This window comes from Ostrea edulis, chromosome 7 (assembly GCF_947568905.1).
Source record: "Ostrea edulis chromosome 7, xbOstEdul1.1, whole genome shotgun sequence".
Classification (NCBI taxonomy): Eukaryota; Metazoa; Mollusca; class Bivalvia; order Ostreida; family Ostreidae; genus Ostrea; species Ostrea edulis.
The window spans coordinates 8,239,344-8,264,322 of record NC_079170.1 but is presented as its reverse complement, the minus strand read 5'-3'; the positions used below and the strand labels follow the sequence as shown (position 1 = coordinate 8,264,322).

The 24,979-nt window shown below is 34.1% G+C and overlaps 1 protein-coding gene and 1 long non-coding RNA gene across 2 annotated transcripts in view; both read right to left on the bottom strand.

Moving 5' to 3' along the window:
- Positions 1–4,319, bottom strand: part of LOC130046668 (ficolin-2-like) — a 77,882-nt gene extending 73,563 nt beyond the window's left edge. Inside the window, exon 1 of the mRNA XM_056142935.1 lies at positions 3,869–4,319. Within this exon, the coding sequence (XP_055998910.1) occupies positions 3,869–4,174 (306 nt within the window). The 5' untranslated portion in view covers positions 4,175–4,319. The remainder of the gene's footprint in view (positions 1–3,868) is intronic.
- An 11,084-nt stretch (positions 4,320–15,403) lies between these two features.
- Positions 15,404–23,322, bottom strand: LOC125653730 (uncharacterized). Its single transcript, XR_008796591.1, has 2 exons — positions 22,736–23,322; positions 15,404–18,376 (listed from the first exon to the last, which is right to left on the bottom strand). It is a non-coding gene; the product is annotated as an uncharacterized LOC125653730 (long non-coding RNA).
- Positions 23,323–24,979: the final 1,657 nt, after the last annotated feature.

Here is a 24,979-nt window from a genome sequence, read left to right as displayed (position 1 = left end):
TAATCACGACAATGCTGCTCTGAAGAAAAATATTTTTACAGATTTTTCCTTATGTATTTCAAATATAAAACTGCAGTCCTCAGTCGTAAACCCACCATTCACTCTCGGGTTATATTATTTGAACAACTTGAATTTATTTTATATGAGCATGAAAGGTGAAGATAACGAGCAGTGTTCAATCTCATAACTCCTATAAGCAATACAGAATAGTAATTGGACAAACACGGACCACTGTACACACCAAAGGTGGGATCAGGTGCATAGGAGGAACAAGCATCCCCTGTCGATCGGTCACACCCGCCATGGACCCTATATCCTGACCAGGTGAACGGAGTCATCCGTTGTCAAAAATCTGTGTGTCAAGTACGACCTAACAATCGGTATGAAACACGTCAAACAGCATTTGACCAATTGATAGGTTGTATGTTGTATGTAGGTTATATGACCATGCTTGCAACTTCAATATGGCCCTTGTTATTCTGGTGAAGACTTGGTGCAATGTAAAACGGAACATGTGCATGTTTGCTGACAGCAGCTACCTTGTACTATTCTATGTTTCGAGGAAATTGAATTCAACGCGTTCTTGTTAAACGTTTATATAAGTAAGGTTAAACAAACATAATTGTAAGAAAATTTTAAATCAATATCTTTGAGAATACAGAAAGTATATAAGGATTTATTTGACCATTCTTGTTTTAGATGATGCCGAACACCTTAGGTACAATGTAACTCCAGACAACATCGAAACGATTGATAAAGATTGGATGAAAAAATGCTTTAAACCGAATTTTAATTGTCAAAACCAAACAAAATACATTTTTGTTAAGAATCATTAATTCTATCAAAAATATCATAACAGATAATCGTGCTTCTATTCTTGATATACATATAACAACATATCAATCCTGTACAAACGCACAGACTCTATAGCATGGATATCATAGAGCAGACCGCCTCCTGGCGGCCGGTAAAAAGAACAAGGTCCGATTATGATATTTAATTCGCAAAGGGAAGCAGAATTTCGATATTTTCTTTACATAACTACAGTACACAGCTATGTGTTCCTAGAATCATTTTCCCGCCATAGTTTGTATACCAGAGTTGTCTGTTTTGAGGGGGAAATGCAAGAAAGTGAGGAATATCACCACCATTATTAGCAGATGACACTGATTTATTAAGCAAATCACCAATTCAGTCCTTACAATGTTTACTAAAGCAGGCAGAAAAGACTTCATTATAATCCATGTAAGAGTGTATCAATTGTATTTAACAATACGTACAAATGTTCTGAATTTTATAGCATTATTCTTTTTGGTAATGAAACCCCTCAGTCTGATAGTATTGTTTATGCTGGTTGCCTTCTATAAGGAAATATAAAAAGTGATAAACTAACGGAATGACTGTGTAAAGCAGCAAGATGAAAAAAATCATTCATTATATTCTATTCTATTGGTGTTGATAACTCTGATATCCATCCAGTTGTTTCATCAAAAATATGGAAACATGTCTTGTTACCCTACATGTATGTCCTCTACTCTCGTGAGATTTGACCGTCATTAACACTTACGGACACACAACAACTTGAATATATACAAAGGCATTTTTCAAGAATCATTCTAGGATTTTCAAAATTTCCCCCATCACTTTCCAGCATTTCAAATATTGGACTGTGGACCATACAGGGTTATATAGACAAGTGTCGCCTATTGTTTCTAGGCATACTTCATAGGTCAGACCAAACGTCTGTACATTATAAAGTTTATAGATATTCAGTTGATGCTCAGGTATCTGAAAAATGTTTTTTAACCAAAATTATGTTACAAACAGCAGAAAATATCAAGTTATTGATTTATTTAAAAACAACAGTACGGCAGTTTTTAACAAATATGAATTTTCCAAACTTGTTATTAAAGCAACATAGGCAACAGAAGAAAGACAATGGATTACTTCTCTTTCCGAGGACACTGATGTGAAACTTGTCAGGAAACTACACACAAAGTTGAGGCCTAATAGATTATGGCAAACTGTTGATTAACTTTTTAGTACAATTGTCCTCAATGAAAATTGTTTGTAAATTGTGTCCATTATGTACTAGGAATATGCACAATCTTAATATGCAGCTTATGCTAAGCTGTTTTAACTTTTTGGAAGACAGAAAAACTATGCTTGAAATAATTCTACAAATACTCAGTGTAGAAGAGTATGATTTGTTTGAATATCAAGATTATGAATGGCAATTTTTATCTTTAATCGGTTGTGTTCAAGGTACAAGCTTTGAAAATATTTCTTATACAAAATGGAAGCAAATCATGCTAACTGTTGCAAATATATTGTATAACAACAGAGGGTTGTTTGCCATAGACAACCGTAATATGTAGATTGTTATCGTTACTTTCAAATACACTGTATGTACGTAATATGAATATGTTTTTTTTTCATCTTCTGTTCAAATTATGATATTCTCTCCATTAATTTGGAGGAAATAAAGAATATCTTATATTATTCATAAGCTTTTAAAAAACCGTCAAAAAATTCTTGAAAATTCTGACCGCACCAAAAACGTTTTTAGAGATATGCCCATAGTGGCTTTTAAAAGAGACAAAAATTTAAGAGACATTCTGGTTCGTAAGAAACACAATAATCTATTTTTTAGAAAAGAAAATTTATGTGAGCCGTGTGTGCTAAAAAGTGTACTTTATGTCAATATGTCATTAAAACCAATCAATCTGAGGACTGCAACGGTAACAAATATCATATCAAAAATTATATCAATTGTAAATCGAGCAGTGTAGTTTATGGAGTGTTTTGCAAAAAATGCAACAAAATTGTATATGTCGGAGAAACTGGGGTAACCCTATACCAAAGGCATGTTTTGAACTTGTCATTTATTAGACGAGAAACTGATGAACTGTTGCTATTCTTTTCTATACGGATTCTCATAGTATTGACGATTATTCTATAATAGGAATAGAAAAACTTTACAAAGATGACATTTATCGTCGCTTTAGAGAAAATTTATGGAAGAAAAAATTAAATACTTATGTACCACACGGAATAAACAAAAGGGAACATTTTTGTCTTTAATAATTAATGTCTTGTAAGACTTGCATGCAAAGAACGTGTTATAATAACTGATTATAACAATATTGATGTATTTACGATTAACTACTTACTGTAATATTTCTTGTTTGTATTCACTTAGGCCAGTAGTTGACTGCTTTGTGAACAAACATTTCTAAAATTCTGTTTCATTACTAATACCAAATATTTAATTGTACGCATAGTCATATTTTAGGATGTGTCCACGATGTCGGGTGAGTATTGTTCATTTTATTATTACGACTCTTACCTTTCTCAAATGTTAGTGCAATATCAACTTTGACGTTTATAATACTTCTTGTGGCGTCATAGTACGTTCGTGTATGTAGTCATGCGTTACGTTGCTATGAGAGATAAACACGACTGAAGAAGACCGGTAACACGGTCGAAATATTTCAACAAAGTGTTTAGAGTTTTATATATATATTTCGCAAGTAAATAATCCGATTTAAACTCGCTTTGTTTTATCTATGAAAACTAGTGATTTCATGATTCCACTTTTGGTCCGACATATACCATAGTGATCATTCTAACGAAAGCCTTCGCGGCGCAATATTTTGCTGAAAAAATACGTGAACAGTTTCGATGTATGAGAACGTACGTATAAAGTCAGTGGTTAAATTGTTCAAGGCAAAAAAAAAAAATACAGGTGTAAACCATAGTCACAGTAAAAATATCAAAAGATATCAAGGAGAAATGAAGATTTTTGGCCAGCTAACAAAACAGAAGTTACCTTGAACCTGGTCAACAAATATGGTATCATACTCACAATATCCCAATCTTCCTTTTCACTGTAGATCCACCCCGGACTTTCCACAAACCTGTCACTGGCTGAAGATTTGTTCTCATAGTTTATTTCACAGAAATTGACTCCTTTGTAATAACTAACGGATTTACATCGTGTTGTTCTCAAACACTCCTCAGCACAGTCTAAAATAGTGAACTCCACAAAAGAGGTTATTGTCTTTCTATCCAGTCTGTATCCATATTGTAACTTTGAGTAGCTGTCTTGTAAACGGGCGTCGCAGTTAATAATCACAATCATCACCAGCACCAGGGTCTGCTTCCTTGCCATTTTAGGAGTCGTTCTCTGCTAGTTTGTACAATACATCAGAAAGGAGTTTTGTTGTACAATATCTGGTGGAGTTTGGTGAATGCTGTAACTCTTTCTATTTATACAATATCTCAGACAGGAGTTTTGGTGTACAACATCTGGAGGAGTTTGGTGAATGCTGTAACTCTTCCTGGATGCAGTATATGTATGTCCGTGAGATGACGGAACAATCAATTAACGTAACTGCAATTCATTAATATGTATAATTACCTGGAAAATCGCAACAGACGTGATTGCGTAAGTGGTGTTCATTACTTATGTTTCCAGGATTGGAAAAAAAGACCGATGATTTTTCGGAGTTGTTTTATCATTTATTTATCATTACTTGAATCCCCGTCAAAGACTGAAATGGGTTTACATGCAGAAGTATCTATAAATACCTTTAACGTCAATTTCCGTCATTTAGTTACACTTTATTGATTTTAACAATGTTAAAGCCAATAGTTTTGAAACATTTCGATCAACAACAGTTTTGTAATTTTTACTGTATTTCATACAGCCCGAGTCCACACGTACACCAGGTTCCTCAACAACAGAGTCACGGATTTCACACCTTAGGTGGAAAGCTTCCAGGTGAGTTTCACCCCAAGAAAATTTCAGCCTTTACTATCAGATGTTGTAACAACTGGACGAGCATAAACTATACAAATATATTCCTTTTTACAAAGCCCATAGGGGAAGGGGTCAGGCCCTTAGTCCCCCTCTCTATTCACATCTGGCTGCGGGGCAAAAACTTTTAAAAAGTGTAACTTGTATATTACAGGTGAGCGTTTACGTTTTACGACCCCGAAACCTGATATGACTTTTACCAATGTTTCGAACTAATCGAATATAAAATTGCCAATCGGATAACCGGTTCATCGTATCAAAATATACATTTTTTATGACACAATTATAAGGCTTCAATTTCTCAAGTTTGCTCTGTTTATATGCACAAAAAGAAATCCAACACACCGGTAATATTCTGTTTATGTTTAATTAGAACATCAAATACAATAAGTGTGAGAAAACGAAGAAAGCATACCATTGTGCATTTAATATCCCAGTCAATGGGTCGAATGAATATGAGTTACAGTACCTATACTGAATTCCTAAACTACATAAAAACCCTTACAAAGATACGTTGCTGGATCCAGTAAGTGTTCTACCAAGACCCTATCTTTGCTTCTAACGAAAATCTTAACAGCTGTGAAGGAGAAACTTCAAACTTACTGCGCGACTACATATGCCAGAAGTGGTGTTAATCAAATGTAGATTCTAAAAGTTCTAAAAAACTTTTAGTAAACTTGAAATCGCAAAACTTTTCCCAAATCAATGATATCAATAGATAGTTGCTTCTTCAACAAAAATGGAAAAAGGAAATATTCATATCTTGTGATCAGTCATCAAAAACTTACTTTGTGAAACACCACTCTGATTCAACGCACAAGACCTCTAAAGTTGAAAAAAAAATATGCTAGAGTTCCTCATCGACAATATCTTCGTGGTCTTTGGTGATTAGTTCTTCCAACAGTCTGTTGGAATTCCCATGGACACGAATTGTGCTCCTTTGTTAACTGACCTGTTTCTATATTCTTATGAAGCAGACTTTATTTAAAAAAACATCTCTCGCTGTGGCCTTCAATTCGACATTTAGATATGTCGAGGACGTTTTGTCTATTAACAATGACTTTCATTCATATGTCGATTCAATATACCCCGGTGAGCTCGAAATAAAAGACACCACGGAGTGTTCCACTTCTGCTTCATACTTAGATATTTTATTGAAAGTATACATTAACGGCCAACTGACGACTCAACTGTATGACAAACAGGATGATTTCAGCTTCTCCATCGTCAACTTCCCACATTTATGTAGCAATATTCCATTATCACCTGCATACGGTGTTCATATCTCTCAACTGATTCGATGCACAAGAGTTTGTTCTGTGTATGGTCAGGTTTTATATCGAGGCAAGCTATTGACAAACAAGTTGATGGTACAGGGTTTTCAACAGTCTCAATTGATATCAGTATTTTGCAAATTCTATGGTCGTTATAACGATCTAGTTCGTCAATACAACCTATCATTGGGTCAAATGCTGTCTGACGTGTTTCATATCGATTATTAGGCCGCTCTTGGCACACTGATTTTGACTACGGGTACCTCCGTTTGCCTGATCCGGATATAGTGCTCAAGGCGGGTGTGACCGGTCGACAGGCGGTCCTTACTCCCTCTAGGCACCTGCTTCCACTTCTGGTGTGTCCAGGGGTCCGTGTTTGCCGAACTATCTATTTGTATTGCTTATAGGAGTTATGAGATTGATAACTGTTCGTTATGTTCACCTTCTATTTAATCAGAATTTAGTTGAGTTGTCAGTTTGCCGTGATGAAATATATATTTAAAAGGAGCAGGTATCGTTTACCAAAATTGTAAATTCCATGATCCAAGGACAAGGTTTTAGTTCCGGGTGGAACCGATATTATTATAGTAACCATTATTTCCAATAACATCATATTAAGTTTATATTTCAACATAGTGGAAAGTTTTAGGACATTGTTTCCCATCCATATTTGTTATTTCCTTACAGAAAACGTATTATTTAGTTGTGCGAAAATAAAGAATAACACATGAACTGTTTATTTTTTTTACTGGTGTTCCTGCTCATTAACATTTCAGAGAAAATTCATGAAGTCAGCTTAGCGCTTTTCAGTACTTTCAGAAGTTTGGTTCTAATTTTCGACCAACTTCACCCTCTTGTTCTTTTTACATTTAGAGTCTTGAGCCCGTTGCAGTGTTTGAAATTACCGTGAGCCCGACCGCCCGAGACGCTTATATTTTACCACGGGGAATAAATTTCTTGGTGTAGACGTTCGATCAGACGTGATAAAATCTACGTTAAATAAAATTTAGATGAATTAACTTCATTATTGTACCTGTAACACAATGGACAAACTTCGTCAAGCTAGTACATTTTACTGCATATTCTTCCGTATAGCCAAATTTCAATAAAATATGATGTACTAGAAACAAATTATGTCCATCGCACTTCATTAGAAGATAAATGCATGTAGTAATACATGTAAAAGAAATATTTAAAAATGCAGTTATTTTCTCAGGGCTAGTACGTTTTTGGTAGAGCTAACAACTTTGACAAGCAGTCATCCCTGCATGTCTATGTAATTTTACAGCGAATACTACTTGAGATGGGCAACTGTAAGGTTCAACTTTGCTAGAATACATGTATTGTTTACTTGTTGTTCCCCAATACTAGCATTCATTTATAAATACGATCGATTATCTCTCTCTCTCCACCAAATACACGTCAAATTTTTTTTCGGGGGGGGGGGGGGGCTTTAGAGTGTAGGCAACTCCTGCTCATTTTTTCCAGGCGTTCTGGAAGTGTTTTCGACTTTTCAGAGACATATGCAGCAGGACACATTGAAACATTTCTTTATAGGATATCCCTGTCCAACGCTTTTAATTATTCAATGTATGATGAGGAGGAATAAAATTATGAACTTGTCATTTCAAAGGTCCGCCATAAACGCGTCAAATCTCTGAAAAAATATTGCACGAACTGGGGAACTCCCGTCCGATTTTTCCCCCAGTTCTAAACACGTTTATAAAGGCATTACCAACATCACCAGCTATTTCACCTCCCCAAGTTGTCCGCTGCTAAACTTTATACAGTAACAGGATAAAACATATTACTAGCCGATAATTTTGCACCGGAAACGAAAGGAAGACTTAACAAAATCAAAAGAAGCATGTTCTACTTCGATAATGACTGTCGGTAATAGTTATGTGATATCAATAAAGTATTACGTTCTTTATATTCAGTCTATGACCCATGTATACTTTGTTCAGACAACTGTTATGTCACAATTGAATGTGCACGTAAAAAGACGTTGAGTCGTAGGATTTGCGTGTCCGAAAACGATTACGTAAGCAAACCCGTGACCAACGTTAAACAATCTAAGTTAAAGGTTTATAGAGATCATTAATTATTTCACAGCATGAATCTGTGCTCTGGCGTAGATGAGACACATTGGTGTTGTTAACTGGGTTTTGTTATACAGCAGAAAAAGTTTATGGATTCATATAAGAATTGATGGATAAGGTTTTGGAGCAAAAAGAATTAAAATCAAATTTAATAACAATGCACTCAGATAAAGAAGAAACATTCACTAAATATATCCTGCTCCTCCAACTTACTCAGAAGCACTGTATATTTCAAATTCAAAATCAACTACTTTTATTAGATTTTGAAAGATTTGTAGATAATTAAGGGGATTATGCCATATAAAAGTACTGCTATATTTACATGTAATTTATATATTGATAATAATTGATGTACATGGACAACAGATAAATTTATAAATGTAATGTTTACAATTGTATCATTTATTTACGCTCAAAAATACTTATTCAGAACCTGTATCAGAGTCTGAAGCTTCAGGAAATCTTTCATAATAGCATAGTTATTCCGGATTTATTCCCTTTTAATCTATGTCACAACAAATGAGGGTAAAACTACTCTGATTTTCCCTGAGAAGCTGACCTTGTGTGATTTAGTTGATGAACTGTCTGTAGGCCATTCTATCACGTGTGTGTGTAATTGGAAATGTTTACACACAAATTGCATGTTATGTTTATATTTTAATACTCGTGAATACCGAATGTATTTTTCAGTTTTCTCGGGCTCTTAAATTCCTTTCTGGATACATAAATGTAAGCTGTGTCATTTATAAGAAGACTTAGTCACACAGTGTCAAAATATGGGTGTAGAGAATTGCCCTTTATGTGTAATATCTATTCAATCTCATAGAAAATGTTCAAACTCATGACAACAAAGACACCTCTTGAATGCACTTTTCGCCATATTCCCCAATTGCTCTTGCGAAACATATACCCTCTTGATAGTGTGGCTTTTCCGAATACCCGGCGTCACTGCTGCAATGATCCCCATTCCATGAAAGGTTCCCCTACCATCAATGGTTCGGATATCATAATCCACATTGTCAGCTATATACCGAATCTTGGAACTGTAAGGGTGTATAGTCAGACATTGAGGTTCCTTTTGATGCTGCGGCAGAGGATTTGAACCATTTATTTCTGAATTTAGGCTACATAATCCGAGGCAATCAAGAGTTTCTAATAAGAATGTTGCTGCAAAGTGGTGATGAAGTTGCACTTCTAGGCGTAACTGAAGGGAAGCAATTTGAGACTTGGATTTAACAGCTTGTATAATTGCCTGGCATATAACAGATACTTTCAGATGAGGATCTTTAAGAGTAATGGCGGTCAGTAGAAAAAACTGGAGGTTTTCTGGTATATACAGCAAGTTTTTATCAACCATTGAGATGTCAGAAGAACCTAACATGCACTTGATGGATTTCTTACACGTACATATATTTCAACTTTCCTAATTGAAATAGAAAAGTTCTCATTAGACCATAGAATTCGGCATCTAAGACCATTTCATCAATCTGGTGTGTGGTGAAAGTTGTCCTGAAATAAAGAGAATGTATATAATTATAGCTTCCATGTGCCACATGCACATTTTAATAAATGATCAAGTTAAAATGCATATTGAAATGCAGTAATAACAAAAAATGTAATGTTTATACACGGAAGTAAGTTAATGAAAGCAAACCTACACATCGATCTAACACAGCTCTATATTTGAACCGCAGAAAATTAACATTCCATTTATGAATCTACTGAGCTTCCATACCTTTAAAAAATCAACGAAAAGGATCATTATGAAATATCATTTTTAACTCACGGAGACTTTAACAATATCTTTAATATGTGTTATTTATGAATTTGGGCTCATACAAGTGTCCCATTTCTACATTATGATACCTTTAAACATAGTTGAAGACATAATTTGTGTTTCATGCATAGCAGAAAATGGAACAAATTCGGGGTTAGATACAGTAAACAACGGGGATTTCGTAGACTCTGTGACTAAATATGATATATAAATTAAAAGGATTTTCTTCTTTCATCAAAACAAATATTTATACTTACTTTGTTTAGTTTCCACATCACTGCAAAACACGTTGTTTATATGAGGTTATCAAAAACAGAGGAATTCTAGGTGTTTCGAACCTGCTTCTTATTATGGTGTATGAAGATTTTTTCCAAAGTTTGAACTCAAATTTCAGGGGTTTCCACCACGAGGACTTTTCAAGACTTTTGATATGTTAATATTGACGGCATAAAGTATCGCACAGATTGAAAATCAATTCTTTTATTTAGTTTAATTCGAAAATGTTAAATGACTGGACTACAATTGTATACAGATTATAAATAAACATATATACATCGGTGGCCTAGTGGTTAGGCTGTCCGACTCTCGACTGAAACGTCGTGGGTTCGAGGCCTGACAGCAGCAGGGCCGACGTTGTGTCCTTAGGAAAGGCACTTTACACGAATTTCCTCATTTCACTCAAGTGTAAAAGGGGTACCTGGATATAGACAATGAACGATATTGTTAGAATGTTAGTGCTCTAGCGCCTGTAACGGCAGCTTGTACTATATGCTTCCCAGGAAGCTGAGAAAGATCTAGATTGATATAAGGTCTGCCGGAGTAACAATATATTTTAAGCGCTTTGAGCGGCATACGCTGTAAAATCGCTATATAAAAACCAATCATTATTATCATCATATGATTTGCAACAAACCTGAAGGAGCATTACCACGAATTCAGACCTACATGTATGCTAAGCGCTCATAGTGAGGGTTCTTAAACGTTCCAAAGCCTACCGCAACACGGGACCTCCGTTCTTAAGGTCATATCCGAATGACCCGTGATTCTGACTTCTAAACGCCGAGAGTTTGGCGAAGGAGTAGTTATTACCCATGTTTACATCTCTGAATTGACGCTGTCACGACACGAGGAGGGCTTTAACTTCCGGATACCACGCGAACGCTCTACCAATGAACTACCGCGAACGGTAAATCAATATAGGTTGTAATGTGGGTGTTTATAGGGACCCTAATATTGAAGTCCATTAAAGAAAGTGAAAATGAGAAAAACAAATTGTTGCATAATAAATTTAAAAGACCCCTTACCCCCCAAAAACCACAACTAAATAGTGTGGCCTGAAACTAATTTGTTTGTTTCTATTACGAGATCTCATCAATACGGGACTTTCGAGATAAGAATTTATCGAGCATTGAACGTAATTTATAGGGCATGTTACTTTCGGATTAAAATAACAACTAAGTAAACAAGCATGGAATACTTCAATTGCTCCATTAAAATACCATCTTTCAAAGAAAGGAATCACTACAACTAGTTATAAGAAAATGCATTTGATTAAATTATGTGAGTTGGCGAGGGAAATAAATCTAGGAAATATCTTGAGGATATCAGTAAAACTTCACGCTTTGCATCCAATGATGTACTGGAACATATTGTTGATATATGCATTTCATTTGGATAATTTCCTAGATAAGGTTAAAACCATATAAACTTTCATTTATTAATTCAATTTTTATTGATTTACAATTATCTGTTTTATAACTGGCGTGTTTAGGTATTGGCAGCCACTGCCTTCCATAAGTATAACTTTTAGAGTTATCGGTCCTTTGTATATTTATGCCGCGCACAATTGTATGGACAGCTTTCCGAAATTTGCCATAAGCTTGGCTGGTCACAATGTAAGCATGCATTAAGTACATTTTGTATGATTTATTTAACAAGTTCTAGCTATTTTAGGAATGCACATCATGTATTTTATCGTATATTGTGACTTCCATGCGGTCTTCGGTTAGTCACTTGGTATACTTATAAACATGCATTTATAGTTATTTGCTTGCCTGATATGATACTTGCCTGGCTTATATTTACTTCTTTATTCTGTTATGTAATTTCCTTGGTCTGATTTGTTAATTTTTACTGGATTTTAACGTTTATCTAAATACAGCCCTTTATTGAAAGTTTAAACTATGGAACGCACTTTGTGTCATAATCATGATGTACAACTTTTATTAAACGTTTCAATTGTCAGTTGAAAGTCGTTTGTGTGATTATGTTTTTGTATTTTTATGATGTGTTAACCTTGTGTACATGGAATCTTTACTTTTCTTTGTAGCTCTTCACCATTCATTCATTCAGTAAAGTGGTTTAACTGACTGCGTCTTGTCTAGGCAGTACAAATGATACGCGTCTAAATGCTAATTTTTCCTTCCATCTAATTTACACCCAGGTACTAAGCATCCATAGTGACTTATATCGTCATCGTAGGACAGCGCCTAGCTTTTTACGGACCGTATGCTAACGAAACATCTTTGGTATCGACCCTGTCAACTTTGCCCTACAATTGGTTACTATCACGTGACCGCGGTGTATAAACGTCAATTCTAATCGGTCGTTCCGGCACATCCCAAAGTTCCGTATTCAACACTCTAAGTTAAAGGATTACGAAGTTCATTTATTATTCCCCAGTGTGTATATGTGTTCTGACGTAGATGAGACACATTGCTGTTGTTGACTGGGTCACTGTTATACAGCAAAAGAAGTTTATGGATTCATACTAGAATCGATGGCTAAGTTTTTGTGAAAAAAGAATGAAATCAAATCTAAAAACAATGCATTAAGAAATAGAAGAAACCACTTCCACAAAATATCTTCTGCTCCCCAACTTTTGAACGTACTCAGAAGCACTGTATATTTCAAATTCAAAATCAACTACCTCTATTAGATTCTAACATATGTTGAGACAATTAAGGAGAATGTGACATATACAAGTAAAGTAAAATTGATATGTAATTTATATATCGATGATAATTGATATAGATGGACCACAGATTTTTGGAGAGGCAATATCTACAATTTTATTTACACTAAAAACACTTATTCAGAATCTGTATCAGAGTCTGAAGTTTTAAGAAATCCTGCAAGATAGCAGGGTTCTTTAGGAAATTCTCCCTTGATTTAAGTCACAACAAATGAGGGTAAAACTATTCTGATTTTTCCCAAGAGCCTGACCTCGTCTGACCAAATTGATATACTATTTGTAAGCCATAAATCTTGATTGTTACTGTATTCTATCACGTATGTGTGTAATTGGAAAGGTTTACACACAAATGGCGTGTTATGTTTCGATTTTAATACATGTGAATACCGTATTTTTCAGTTTTCTAGGGCTCTTAGTTCCTGTCAGGATACATAAATGTAAGTTGTATCAATTCTAAAAGGACTTTCATACCGATTGTTAAGGCGTTCTTGGCACACTGATTTTGACTGTGGCTAACTCCGTTTATTTGATCAGGACATAGGGCTCACGGCGGGTGTGACCGGTTGCCAGGGGATACTTACTCCTCCTATGTACCTGATCCCACCTCTGGTGTGTCCAGGGGTCCGAGTTTACCCAACTATTTATTTTGTATTGCTTGTAGGAGTTAAGAGATTGATCACTTTTCGTTATCTTCAACTTTCACACACAATGTCAAAATATGGGTGACGAGAACTGCTCTTTCTCTGTAATATCTATGCAATCTGATACAAAATGTTCAAACTCATAACAACAAAGACACCTCTTGAATGTACATAGGTACAATTTCCGCAAGCACACCAATAAAGGAAAATTCATTTCTCACGCATTAATATCAACTGCTGGGGAAGAAGTGTTCTGAGAAAAAAATTCTTCCTCTGTAACATGAGGTTCAAACTGATATCCACATTTAATTCACCTACTGTTGATGACATTTTAACGTTGATGCTTACAATGTACCAAAAATACACAATGTGTCCTACTGACGTCAGAACCCGTGCTGCCCTCTAGTGGATGATAAGTGATAACCCAACATGGAGGTTTTTTTCTCTCTCTATATGACTGCTTATTTAATCTTTATAAAATATCTCCCCACTGAAGAAAACTATATTTTAATGATTTTCAGAACTCGTACATCAAAATGACAAATTCAAACTCTTTGTCATATTTTCATGTTCACTTCCTCTAAATTCAATAAGTTCAGGTACAAAACTATCTCCATTTGACGAGAGACCGAGAAGAGGTGATTAAAAATGAATATTGCTACCATTAGAATTGTTGTTTTATTCCGAAAACCCCGGAGACGGATATGGGATTGAGTGTCAGGATTTATGAGGATTTGCATGTTTAATGCAAAAAAACTTACGTCACTGCAATCCTTATCATGCAGAGCATATTAAATGTCTGTTCATTTTAAAATAATGTGTGTTGAATTTCCCCGTAGGGAATATGTTTTCATTGTTTGAATAGGGCGTCACATAAAATACCATTTACATCTCAAAACTACAGTTTGTTTTCAATATCTTTTTAAAGAATCCAAATGCATTCATAGTGAATTTGATTTTTCGGTGTTTATCTTGACAATTTACACTCAAAATGCGAAGTTAAAGGGGATTTGGACTGTAATATTTTCAATATGTCTTCATGTTATCTAAAACAAAATAACATATCTATCACTAGTATTTATCACTAGTATCTATCACTAATATTTATAACTAGTATTTATCACTAGTATTTATCACTAGTCTTTATCACTAGTCTTTATCACTAGTCTTTTTCACTAGTCTTTATCACTAGTATTTATCACTAGTACGATATTTAAATTTGTGTTTGGTGTTGTCATCTCTCTTTAAATGTGTTTTGAGGAGAAAATACCAACTCAATTTGTTGAACTAAATTTAGTTGTGAAATTTTAATGTTCAGTTGATCATAAAATTATCATTTTATCAAACCCATGTACACACCAAATTTGTGGCTAGATCTGTACTTATAAATACCTTCTTTGCAATGAAATAAAATATCTAAAAATCTAAATATTCAAAATAATGTTTCGATTATTTTCTTGAAAAGTCTGTAATACAAATGCCATTTTTCAGAGGGACTGAATTTTTCGTGAATTGTATTTGTATTACTTGAAAAATGTTTTTACCAATTCGTGTCTGGACATGAATGATGACCATTGAATGTATTTCAATCGCAACCTGTTAACTTACCTATTTTTTTATTTTTTATTTTTTTTTTTTTTTTTTTTTTTTTTTTACATATTTTTGGATCTACATGTTGTTTTAGATGTGATTCTAACGATTTTAAAACTTCATTGTATATTCAATATATATCCTGGATAAACAAAAATGTCTCAAAGAGGAGTATGTAAAAAGATGGTACAATTTCCTCTACAAAGGATGACAGAGACTGGACATTTTCATCAAATATTTTAATTCCAAAGGTAACGGAATACCTCAATTGACATATCATTTAGATCCACCACTTTATACACCTTTGAACTACAATCAAATATTTGGTTCAGTTCTTTTTTCTAACACAATTTGAAGAGCATTATGTCTACTTAAGTAAGGAATTTGGGTTACAAATGTCTCTGTTTCAAAGTCGAAAGCAGTAGAGAATACTCGGGGACCCTAGCGGCATAATTTTGCAGGCAAACAATCAAGAAAATAGATTTTTTTAATTATCAAGTTATATGTGTGATTTGTAAACACTTTTTGAAACGCCTTTTCAATAACATTTAGTGCTATATACGCGAAGATAATCCCTCAAAACTGGTATGTTATTTTACCGGATTCATAAATATGCATACGATAACGGCGTTGTAATCAATAGTCGGCGCCTTTGAAGTTGCGGTTTTACTGCCAGCCTTAAATCTAAAAGCATACGATGTAAGATGACGTGTCCACTGAATGTCCCGGTGTGTTTTCACGGCATCACTTTTTATCAATTTTATTCTATGGCTATAATGCACAGTGCGTTTTTTGTTGTTGCAAAATACTATTAAAGTATTGCTTATTTAAAAAAAATAAAGATCTATATTTCATGAGCAATTATAAATAGCTTGAATGAGGTGATATATTGTTTCAACTTTATTTCTTAAATTTTCAAATCATTTGTAATTTGTGGAGTAAATGAAATTGACATCCTTTCATTGACCGTTGGTCGTTGTACGGTAGTTATGATTTGTTTGTTGGTTTGCTTATTTAATTGATGGTATCAAGACGATGTTTGAACAACTGCCACAACTTACCAAGCCCATCTAATGAAGTGTACACGCATATCTCAAGCAGTGATCCTTCCACTTCGTGATTTTCGGTGTCTTTGATAGTGTACGTATTACGCAAAGCGACGAGTGTCCTCAAGCAAAAAATAAAAAAGCTAGATGTAATATTATGATAATTGTATATAAGTTGCATGGATAGTTCAGATCAAAATGGAATCAATTGATCAACGTTGCTAACGGCGACAATTGCGTTGTACTAGCATGAACTCACAGTAATTGAATAAATTAATAAACGGGAATCACAACATTCATTGTCCAGCGGAAACATTTCCAAACTTTCACTTGTGAATTGAATTAAATATAACTACAATAGATATTTTTTTATGTGCGTTTTCGGGAACGTTTCTGATAAAGTGGTGTACACGCTATTGACGTTCAGTTTTTAAAACATAGCATCCCCATAAGGCATGCATAACCAAGTACTCAAGCATCAAGCTTCAGCTGAATGTCCGATAGAGCACGCTGATTTCGTGGGTAAATAAAGAATCGGGAAAACTTAAATTAAAGTTGTCCTTTGCTGAATAGATAGATTAGCTGGTGGACGTTTAGTCCCCGAAGGTCTCTACAGCCCATTATCAAAGTATTTCGTTACTAGCTTGAAAATACGGATGTATATTAAATTGCTGTGATAAAATATAGAAATTCATTTCAAAATTAAGGATTATCTCCCTCATGCGTAACTCTTATCCTTCGACGTATTTGGCTCCAATTTTTGGCACTCTGTTTTCCCCTAAAATAGCGCTAACAAGTGTGTTGTTATTTCGGATTTCAAAAATTTCGGTTGAGCATCACTGAAGAGACATTATTTGTCGAAATGCACATTTGGTGCATCAAAATTGGTACCGTATAAGTTTTACATGGAACTATTTTGCTGCCTCTTCAGGGAATTCAATTCATAACTGTAAACTAGTTTTCCATAATATTTAGTTCATTAATATTCAAATAGATAGGTAAATCAGATGTTACAGCAATTAATCGCGCTAATTTTCTACAAACACTTATGTTCTCCATTATATTTGTGCACAAAGTCGAAGAGTTTAAATTCTAGTCAAAATTGATCAATTAAAGACATGAATGTTTGAAAAAAGGAAAATATATTCTGTTCATCAGGATCAATGATGTGAACAAGCTTTGCATACATCGATCGTTTATCGACAGTTTGGTTTTACTGTGAAGTCATTACTTAATCATATCTTAGCATTCGTTTTTTTCTACCTACGAATTAAATAGGTAAAAGTATACAATTGTAATTGACAATAATTTTTTGTTATTAAGGACCCGATCTTTAAATTTTCCACAAGTACATAGAGGACTATCGATGATGTTACAATGGAATAAATGTTTGTTTAATATACAATTGTGTCGAAATCTTGTAAATAATTATTTACAACAGCTGGTACACAAGAAATTTGTTTAGATTTGACATTTACATTTAGGTAAATGTAATTTAGAGTACTTCTTGTCTTGTAATTTTAGCAGGAAATATATCTTAATGATAGTTTGAAGCCACTTTATACATTGTTTTATTCATGTTGTTTTTCGCCAAATTTGAAGCTGATCCCAACCTGTGTCCAAGTAAAGAGATTTTTTCATCCTAATCACGTTCATCCTCTAACTAATTTGCTGCAATCAGATGAAATGCTTCTGGCTAATGTTGCATATTCGTTTTTAGTTGTACATCCTCTATATACTCTGTTGGTTAGTTGTATTTTGTTTGACGTCACACTCGAGATTTATTCACTCTTATGGAGACGTCACCAAATCCAGTGAAGGGATGCAAGATTTAGGCCTATGCTCGGTGCTTACGGCCTTTGAGAAGGAATGTATCTTTATCGTGCCACGCCTGCTGTGACACGGGATTTCGGGTTTTGCGATCTCACCCGAAGGACTGCCTCGATTTATAAACTGACCATACGTAGAACAAGCTCTTGCGTATCGTATCAGTTGAGATATAGGGACACTATATAGGGCTCACGGTGGGTGTGACCGGTCGACAGGTGACACTTACTCCTCCTAGGCACCTTATCCCACCTCTGGTGTGTCCAGGGGTCCGTGTTGATCACTGTTCGTTATCTTCACCTTTCATGCAGACAGTCTCAGTACTAGAATAAAAAAATCATGATTAGTGAGTAGCATTAGTAACCAGCCTCAGACAGTCTTAGTACTAGAATAAAAAAATCGTAATTAGTCATGATCAGTTGTTAAACAAGTTGAAGAATAGTCTATCTTGATAAAGGTGTGACTGCTATACTTTGGTAAAGCTAAACACTCTTCCCGGTACGTAAAAGAGTTATTAAAATCTGCAAAATTATAGATTCAATTCAATGAATGAGAAAATATTTTGATAAAGTAAGAAGGCTAAACTTGTATAAAAGAAAATAACGAAAGTTGTTAAAAATCATGAATGTAATTGTAATTGTAAAGCCTTTACAAGGTCATATCTTTAATTAATTTTATGCATCCTTGAATGTCAAGGCTTTGTGAATATTTTCAATGTTGCAATTTCAATAGGTCAGTATCATTTATGTTAAGCTCGGTTTTCAACCAACTGTTTTGAAGCTAACTCCATAAACCAGTATGTGCATATTTTACTTCCATCTATATGTTTTAATCTCAGTTAATAAATTAATGAAATAAATGTTCTATAAATTTGTGATGTAGTGTTCTCTATGTGTTGTGTCTGTTTATATTTCGCAGGGGCTAGAACTATTTCAATGAGGCCCGAAAGATGAAACCGAAGTTTTCACCGAGGAGCGAGGCGCCGAGTGGGTAGGTGCGGGAGGGGTTTGAGGAACTCACCCCAGAAAATCATTTGAAATATCAGGACTTATTTGCACCACTCTGAGCATCAAAATGATTGTAATAGACATTCAATATTGTACAACGTTTCAAAGATTTTTAAACTGTTAAGAGTAAGTTATTGTGATCACCAGAAGTTTAGAAAAACTATATACATGTAACCATTATTTACATGTACATCTTGTAGAATACATTATAAAAAGAAAATATTCGACGGAAAAATAGTTTTATATCCGATTTTAAAAATATATGAACCTCTCATATTTTGCAATCATTTACAGACAAAAATGTGTTTTAAAAATGAAAAATAAATAAATATGCAGGCACGTGCCTATTCGAGCCTAATGAAGCTACGCCCCTGCATAGTCGTCATTGTTGTCTAAAGGATCCTGGGGCCCCCTTCCATTATACCCCCCACATCTATATTTTCTGTGAGTTGAATAAAAGAACTCATGACCTATCTTGACACAACGGTTACATATACAAACTGATTAAACTGCTGTGTTAAAAGTACTAAAGAACTGATTAATGTTGGAAAATTTTTACAGTATGCTACTAAGCTACGAAACTCTCATATGGTGTGATATCATTTGTTTAATCTAAATTATACATCGTTGTAACATTGCCGCCTACTCACTCTCCATAATGCCATTTTTGTTTGTTTTATGATTGTATTTATGTATATGATATCCAATGAGCCTGGGGCTCACGGAAATAAAGAATCTGAATCTGAAGTACCCCAGTAGGAAGGCTCTACTTGATTTACCATCACCATAAACACGTTACAATAACCCCACCGTTTGTGTGGAGGTACGTACAATGTAGTTACCAAATCTCGTCATTGTGAGGATATGTACATACAGCATATACTGCTCCTGTATGTATTATATCTTATATCTACTGTACTGCCTGTGTATTTATATATGTGTATGTGTATGTGAATCCAATGAGCCATATGGCTCACGGAAATAAAGAAACTAAAACAGTAGATTAATTATTTTTAACCACTTTACCGCGGTAATGATAGAAAGCTTTATGTCTGTATTAGCATCTTTTATTAAATCTTTCAATTAGTAAAATGCATGCATAAAAATTTGCTTAATTCATAATAAATTTTCATTTGTAGCAGACGTTTGAAATCAGAAAAGCAAAGCAGGGATCCATATACATTTATAGGGGAATTATCGAGATGAAGAGCAGCAAGCGTAATATTTTGTAGTGAAACTTAACTTGAAAGTTTATTCATAGACTTTTAAAACAGCAGAACCAAACCTTTCTTGCAAGTATACGCATCATTTTTATTTAACATCAGATGATGGAATTGTATTTTTTGTTCGTAACGGCCCAAGACTTAGTGCTGAGAGTGATGAGTACCGGTGTTGTAGCATAGAACCCCCCCAACCCCCCGCATAGAGTTTCCCTCCGGAAAAACCGTCCCAGTATAGAATTTCCCCCTAAATGACAGTAGGTCCCCCCCCTTCTTACAGTTTAGCTATGTATCCGTTTCCAGTTCTATTACTAGAATTCTCCAGCTTATTCTTATCATTCTTTATTTTTAATTTTGAGCAGGGTCTTGTGTATCGTGAACAATCATTATCTTATGATTTTTTAAAAAAAAGGAAACTATTCAAATCGTGTAATGGTATATCAAAATTCATTCAGAAATCTCGTCTTTATCGTTATTTACTTGTATCTAGCATTTGAAATAGTGAAGTTGGGAAGAAGTTAACGTTTTTTAAATTAAAAATTTCGACTTTAAATAAAGGAGAAAATTATTTTTACTTTTATTTGTACAGTTCATCTATTTTACATTTCAGATATTTTAATTGTATATCATTTAGTCGACTTTTTACGAAAAATCATAGTGATATTGACTATCGTCTTTTGGGAAGCATATTGTATTTACAATATGCATTTCAAAGTTTTCAGCGCGTAAACCCAACTTCAACATTTCAAAAAAAAACATATTCGTTTGTTTTATGAATATCGTAATATTGATGAGCGCATATCTATTTCATTAATCTATAACAAATGAAATCCGGTAACCGGAGGGGGAAAATTCTATACCAGGGCAGTTTTTCCGCCCAGGGGGAAACTCTATACTGACTTTGTACATAAGGGGAAATTATACACTAGGGCGCTTTTCTCCCTATGGGGGGAAATCTATCCCGGGGCCGTTTTTCCGGGGGAAAAGTTTATGCTATAACACTGGGTCGGATTAAACTGCATGGTTTTCGCCAGTTTTAACGCTTACTTTCAGTTTTAACGCTTACTTTCAGTTTAGGATTTCAATCATGAAAATAACAAACATTATACAAAATATTAGAAATCAAAATCTTTTTACAAAATATAAGAAATATTATGTAAATGATTATAAACATTATAGAAAATAATCATGAATATACAAATAATCATAAATATTATACATCATAAATATATTTACATAATAAACATTTTACAAAATATCAGAAATATACAAAATATTTTTTTAACTACGTGAATTATATCGTAAATCGATCCTTGAATCTGCTGCATTGTTGCTGTTCAATGTAGGAAAACATGAAGCGAATTAATCTTATACAGTTTACTGCGGTCATGTATTTGATATATCAATCATGACTTCCATGGATTTGAAATGTTGGAAAATCAATTAACCTTCATGATGAATATCAATGATAGGAGGCAAGAAAGATAGGATCCACCGAGACCGAGGGCCGCAAGTGTAGTTTTTGGATATTGGAGTGAAATTTGATTTGTAGTTTATCAAAACTTTTACAAGAAATATTTACTAAATATAACTAAAATATAACTAAACTCTCTTTGTAAGTATGAATATCCCCCCACCTAATTTTAAATGCCAGATAATACGGTATCTCTAGAATGTGTGATATCATCATGACCATCATCACTCACCGTGTGAAGAGTACGTAATCACAAAAAATGCAGGATCAAAGACACGTATATATTTTGTCCGTGATGTTCGAAGTGCTGAGACTACATAAAAAGGAGAATGATGAATACACGAGTATATCATTATAAGCGAATCATTTCTCCTCTTTAATGTTAAAATATTTCGTGTGTCAGATGGAAATTCGAGACATTGTTCCCAATGACGAAAGAATACACCAGCAAATCCTGTTTGTCAACATGGAAATATCACAAACATGATATAACATGTGTTTACTGTGTGGGTGGCATTTGCAAATTATCTTGTGAAATACTCCTGTAATGTTGTAGTTCGTGTATACACTTTACATAAGAAATAGTATTAGATTAACGGCGTGATTTATCAATCCCTTCACACGACCTGTGATTTTTTGTTCCGCATCAATGATTCTTGAATGAGGTATACAGAGTTTAAAATCTTCCTCGTATCCGTCTTATTGAATTATGTGTGCTTCCTGGTTATTTCCATTAATTGTGAAGGAAAAAGAAACCCAAAACGAATCCCTAACAAAACTATATTCAATTTTAAATCATACGAATATTACCGATTCCCAACACAATCTAATTATTTTTTCCTTTACCGCGGCAGAGAGGAGAGCTTTGTTTTCTACAAAATCATGTTTGTCTCAGAACAACTAAAACACTGGTTACTTATAACTTTGTATACTTCTGTTGGATAAACATTAATATTACATTGGTGTAGAATTCATACTCACGTAGACACACAGAGAGAAAACACAGTATCTGTAAAATGTGTGTTGGGGAAGCCATGTTCTCGTATTTATATATAGCGTTTTGAGATTGGTATACATTTAAATGTCACGGACTTTAATCATGAAAAGATTCAAAAGATTTAAACCGTACTAAATTCTTGGCAGAGGGTTGAATATCTTTAAATATCGTGATTAATGCACACATCCATTATTTATTTATTGTGTCAATGCAAAACGTCATTGCAACATTAGGCTTCATTGTACATAAATATTACGGTCCTGTGCAAGCCAAAGGCTAAAAAGATAGTTATGAAAACATGCACGATACCATTATTAAACTCACACACATGTATAGGCATATGCAATAACCGTCTCGGTATCGATTTTAAAGGTGGTCTTCTTTCCTTACATGTATGTATGTGGATCTATTCACACATTTAGCAGGATTTAAAGTTTCCTCTTGCACCGAAGAAGTTTTGTTACATTTTTCGATGACTTTCGAAGGGTAATCGAATTTTAAACACGTAACTTTAATGTAAACATGCAATCGAATCAGTTTCAAACTTCAGACATCAAAGCAGATACATGTAATTCGGATCATGCAATTTTTTGTTTTACTACAGTATGAATGTATGTATTTTTGGTGTTGTAAACTCTCTTATTTAAGCATGGATACTGCAAAATTAGCCCTAAATCTTAAGAACCTTGGCTAAATCCAAACGCCAATTTTAAACAAACTATTTCCGACTGAAATTTGGTTGAATTAATTTTTAAGTAAACTCTACAAATATTCCCCAATCAATCAATTAGTTCTCCTTTGGAGGCATTGGGAATGAAGGTCAGGACAATGCTAAATTTTTGCCCTGTACTGGTATAGTAAAAATAAACCCACTATTCTTTGAGTCTGTAGTATTTAGTAAATGTAAAATACTAAAGTGTGCATAATTTATCTTTTGATGGTTGGCATCAATAGCATGATCTGGGTATATCTTGTACGGAACATTGCATTTTTGAGAAATAAACATTCTTGTAAAACCGTGTGGTTTTAAGGGCTGTATTGAGGATATTACTTGTGCATAAGTGTTCCATCTCACATGTACAAAACAAAATTGCTTGCTTTACATAGTGTAAAATAGTGAGATATGACAAAACAGTTGGAACATGGTATTTATTGATTTATTTTTTTTGCTTGGCCAAAAATAAACTTTGAAGAAGTTAACTATATTCAAACAAATATCAACGAAAAACTAGCATTTGGGTCACAGTACTCAAGTAAGCAAAATTTATTATCTCGTTAAAACGACATATACTATCGTACGTACGACTTAGTATATCGTTATTATGACTTAGTATATCGTTATTATGACTTAGTTCCTCGTTATTGTTCGTACGACTTCATATCTCATTGTTTCGACATCTTATGTCGTACGTGCAACTTATCGTTTTTCTTACCTACGACTTGTTACATCGTTCTTACGACATATTATCTCATTATTACGACTTAATATCTTGTCATAGTGACTTATCATGTCGTTCGTGCGACTTACCCTTTCTCGTAAGTACGAGTTAACATCTCGTTCGTACGAGTTTTTATCTCTTCATTACATCTTAATATATCATTCATTGTTACAACTTATTACGTCGTTCGTAAGACTTAGTATGTGTCGTTTATACGACTTCTTATCTCGTAATTACGACTTATAAAGTCGTTTGTACTACTTAGTATCTCGCACGTAGGACATGGGCCAAAAAATATCAACTGGCAGCAACACGCTTCCATGACAGTTTTGTTAGCTTCGTTGTGTTTGTTTTTTATTTCCCTGTTCTACAAATAATCAACAATCAAACAGGTGGAAATCGCGCCAGGAACTCTGACTGAATAGAGTGTATTATGATAGAAGCCTGGGCACTCCATAACTGTGCTCGTTTACTTCAGTGATTTAATGCAAAATAATCGGATCCGTTGAAGTCATATGTAAATGATAAAACAAATTGTGTTGAAATTGTGCGGAAACGATTTATTTAAGAAATAAATGTCATACAATTACATACGCTAAACAATGTATTGAAGTGAATATTTAGATATTCATAACTTTGACAAACAACACAGAAAGCATGGTACCATCATAATGTTTATCGCTTACATTGTTACAATTGCATGATTGAATATTAACTTGGCGCTAAATTATGATTAAAACGACCAGTATCACGTAATATGCATTTCTAAAAACTAACAAAAAGTTTCAT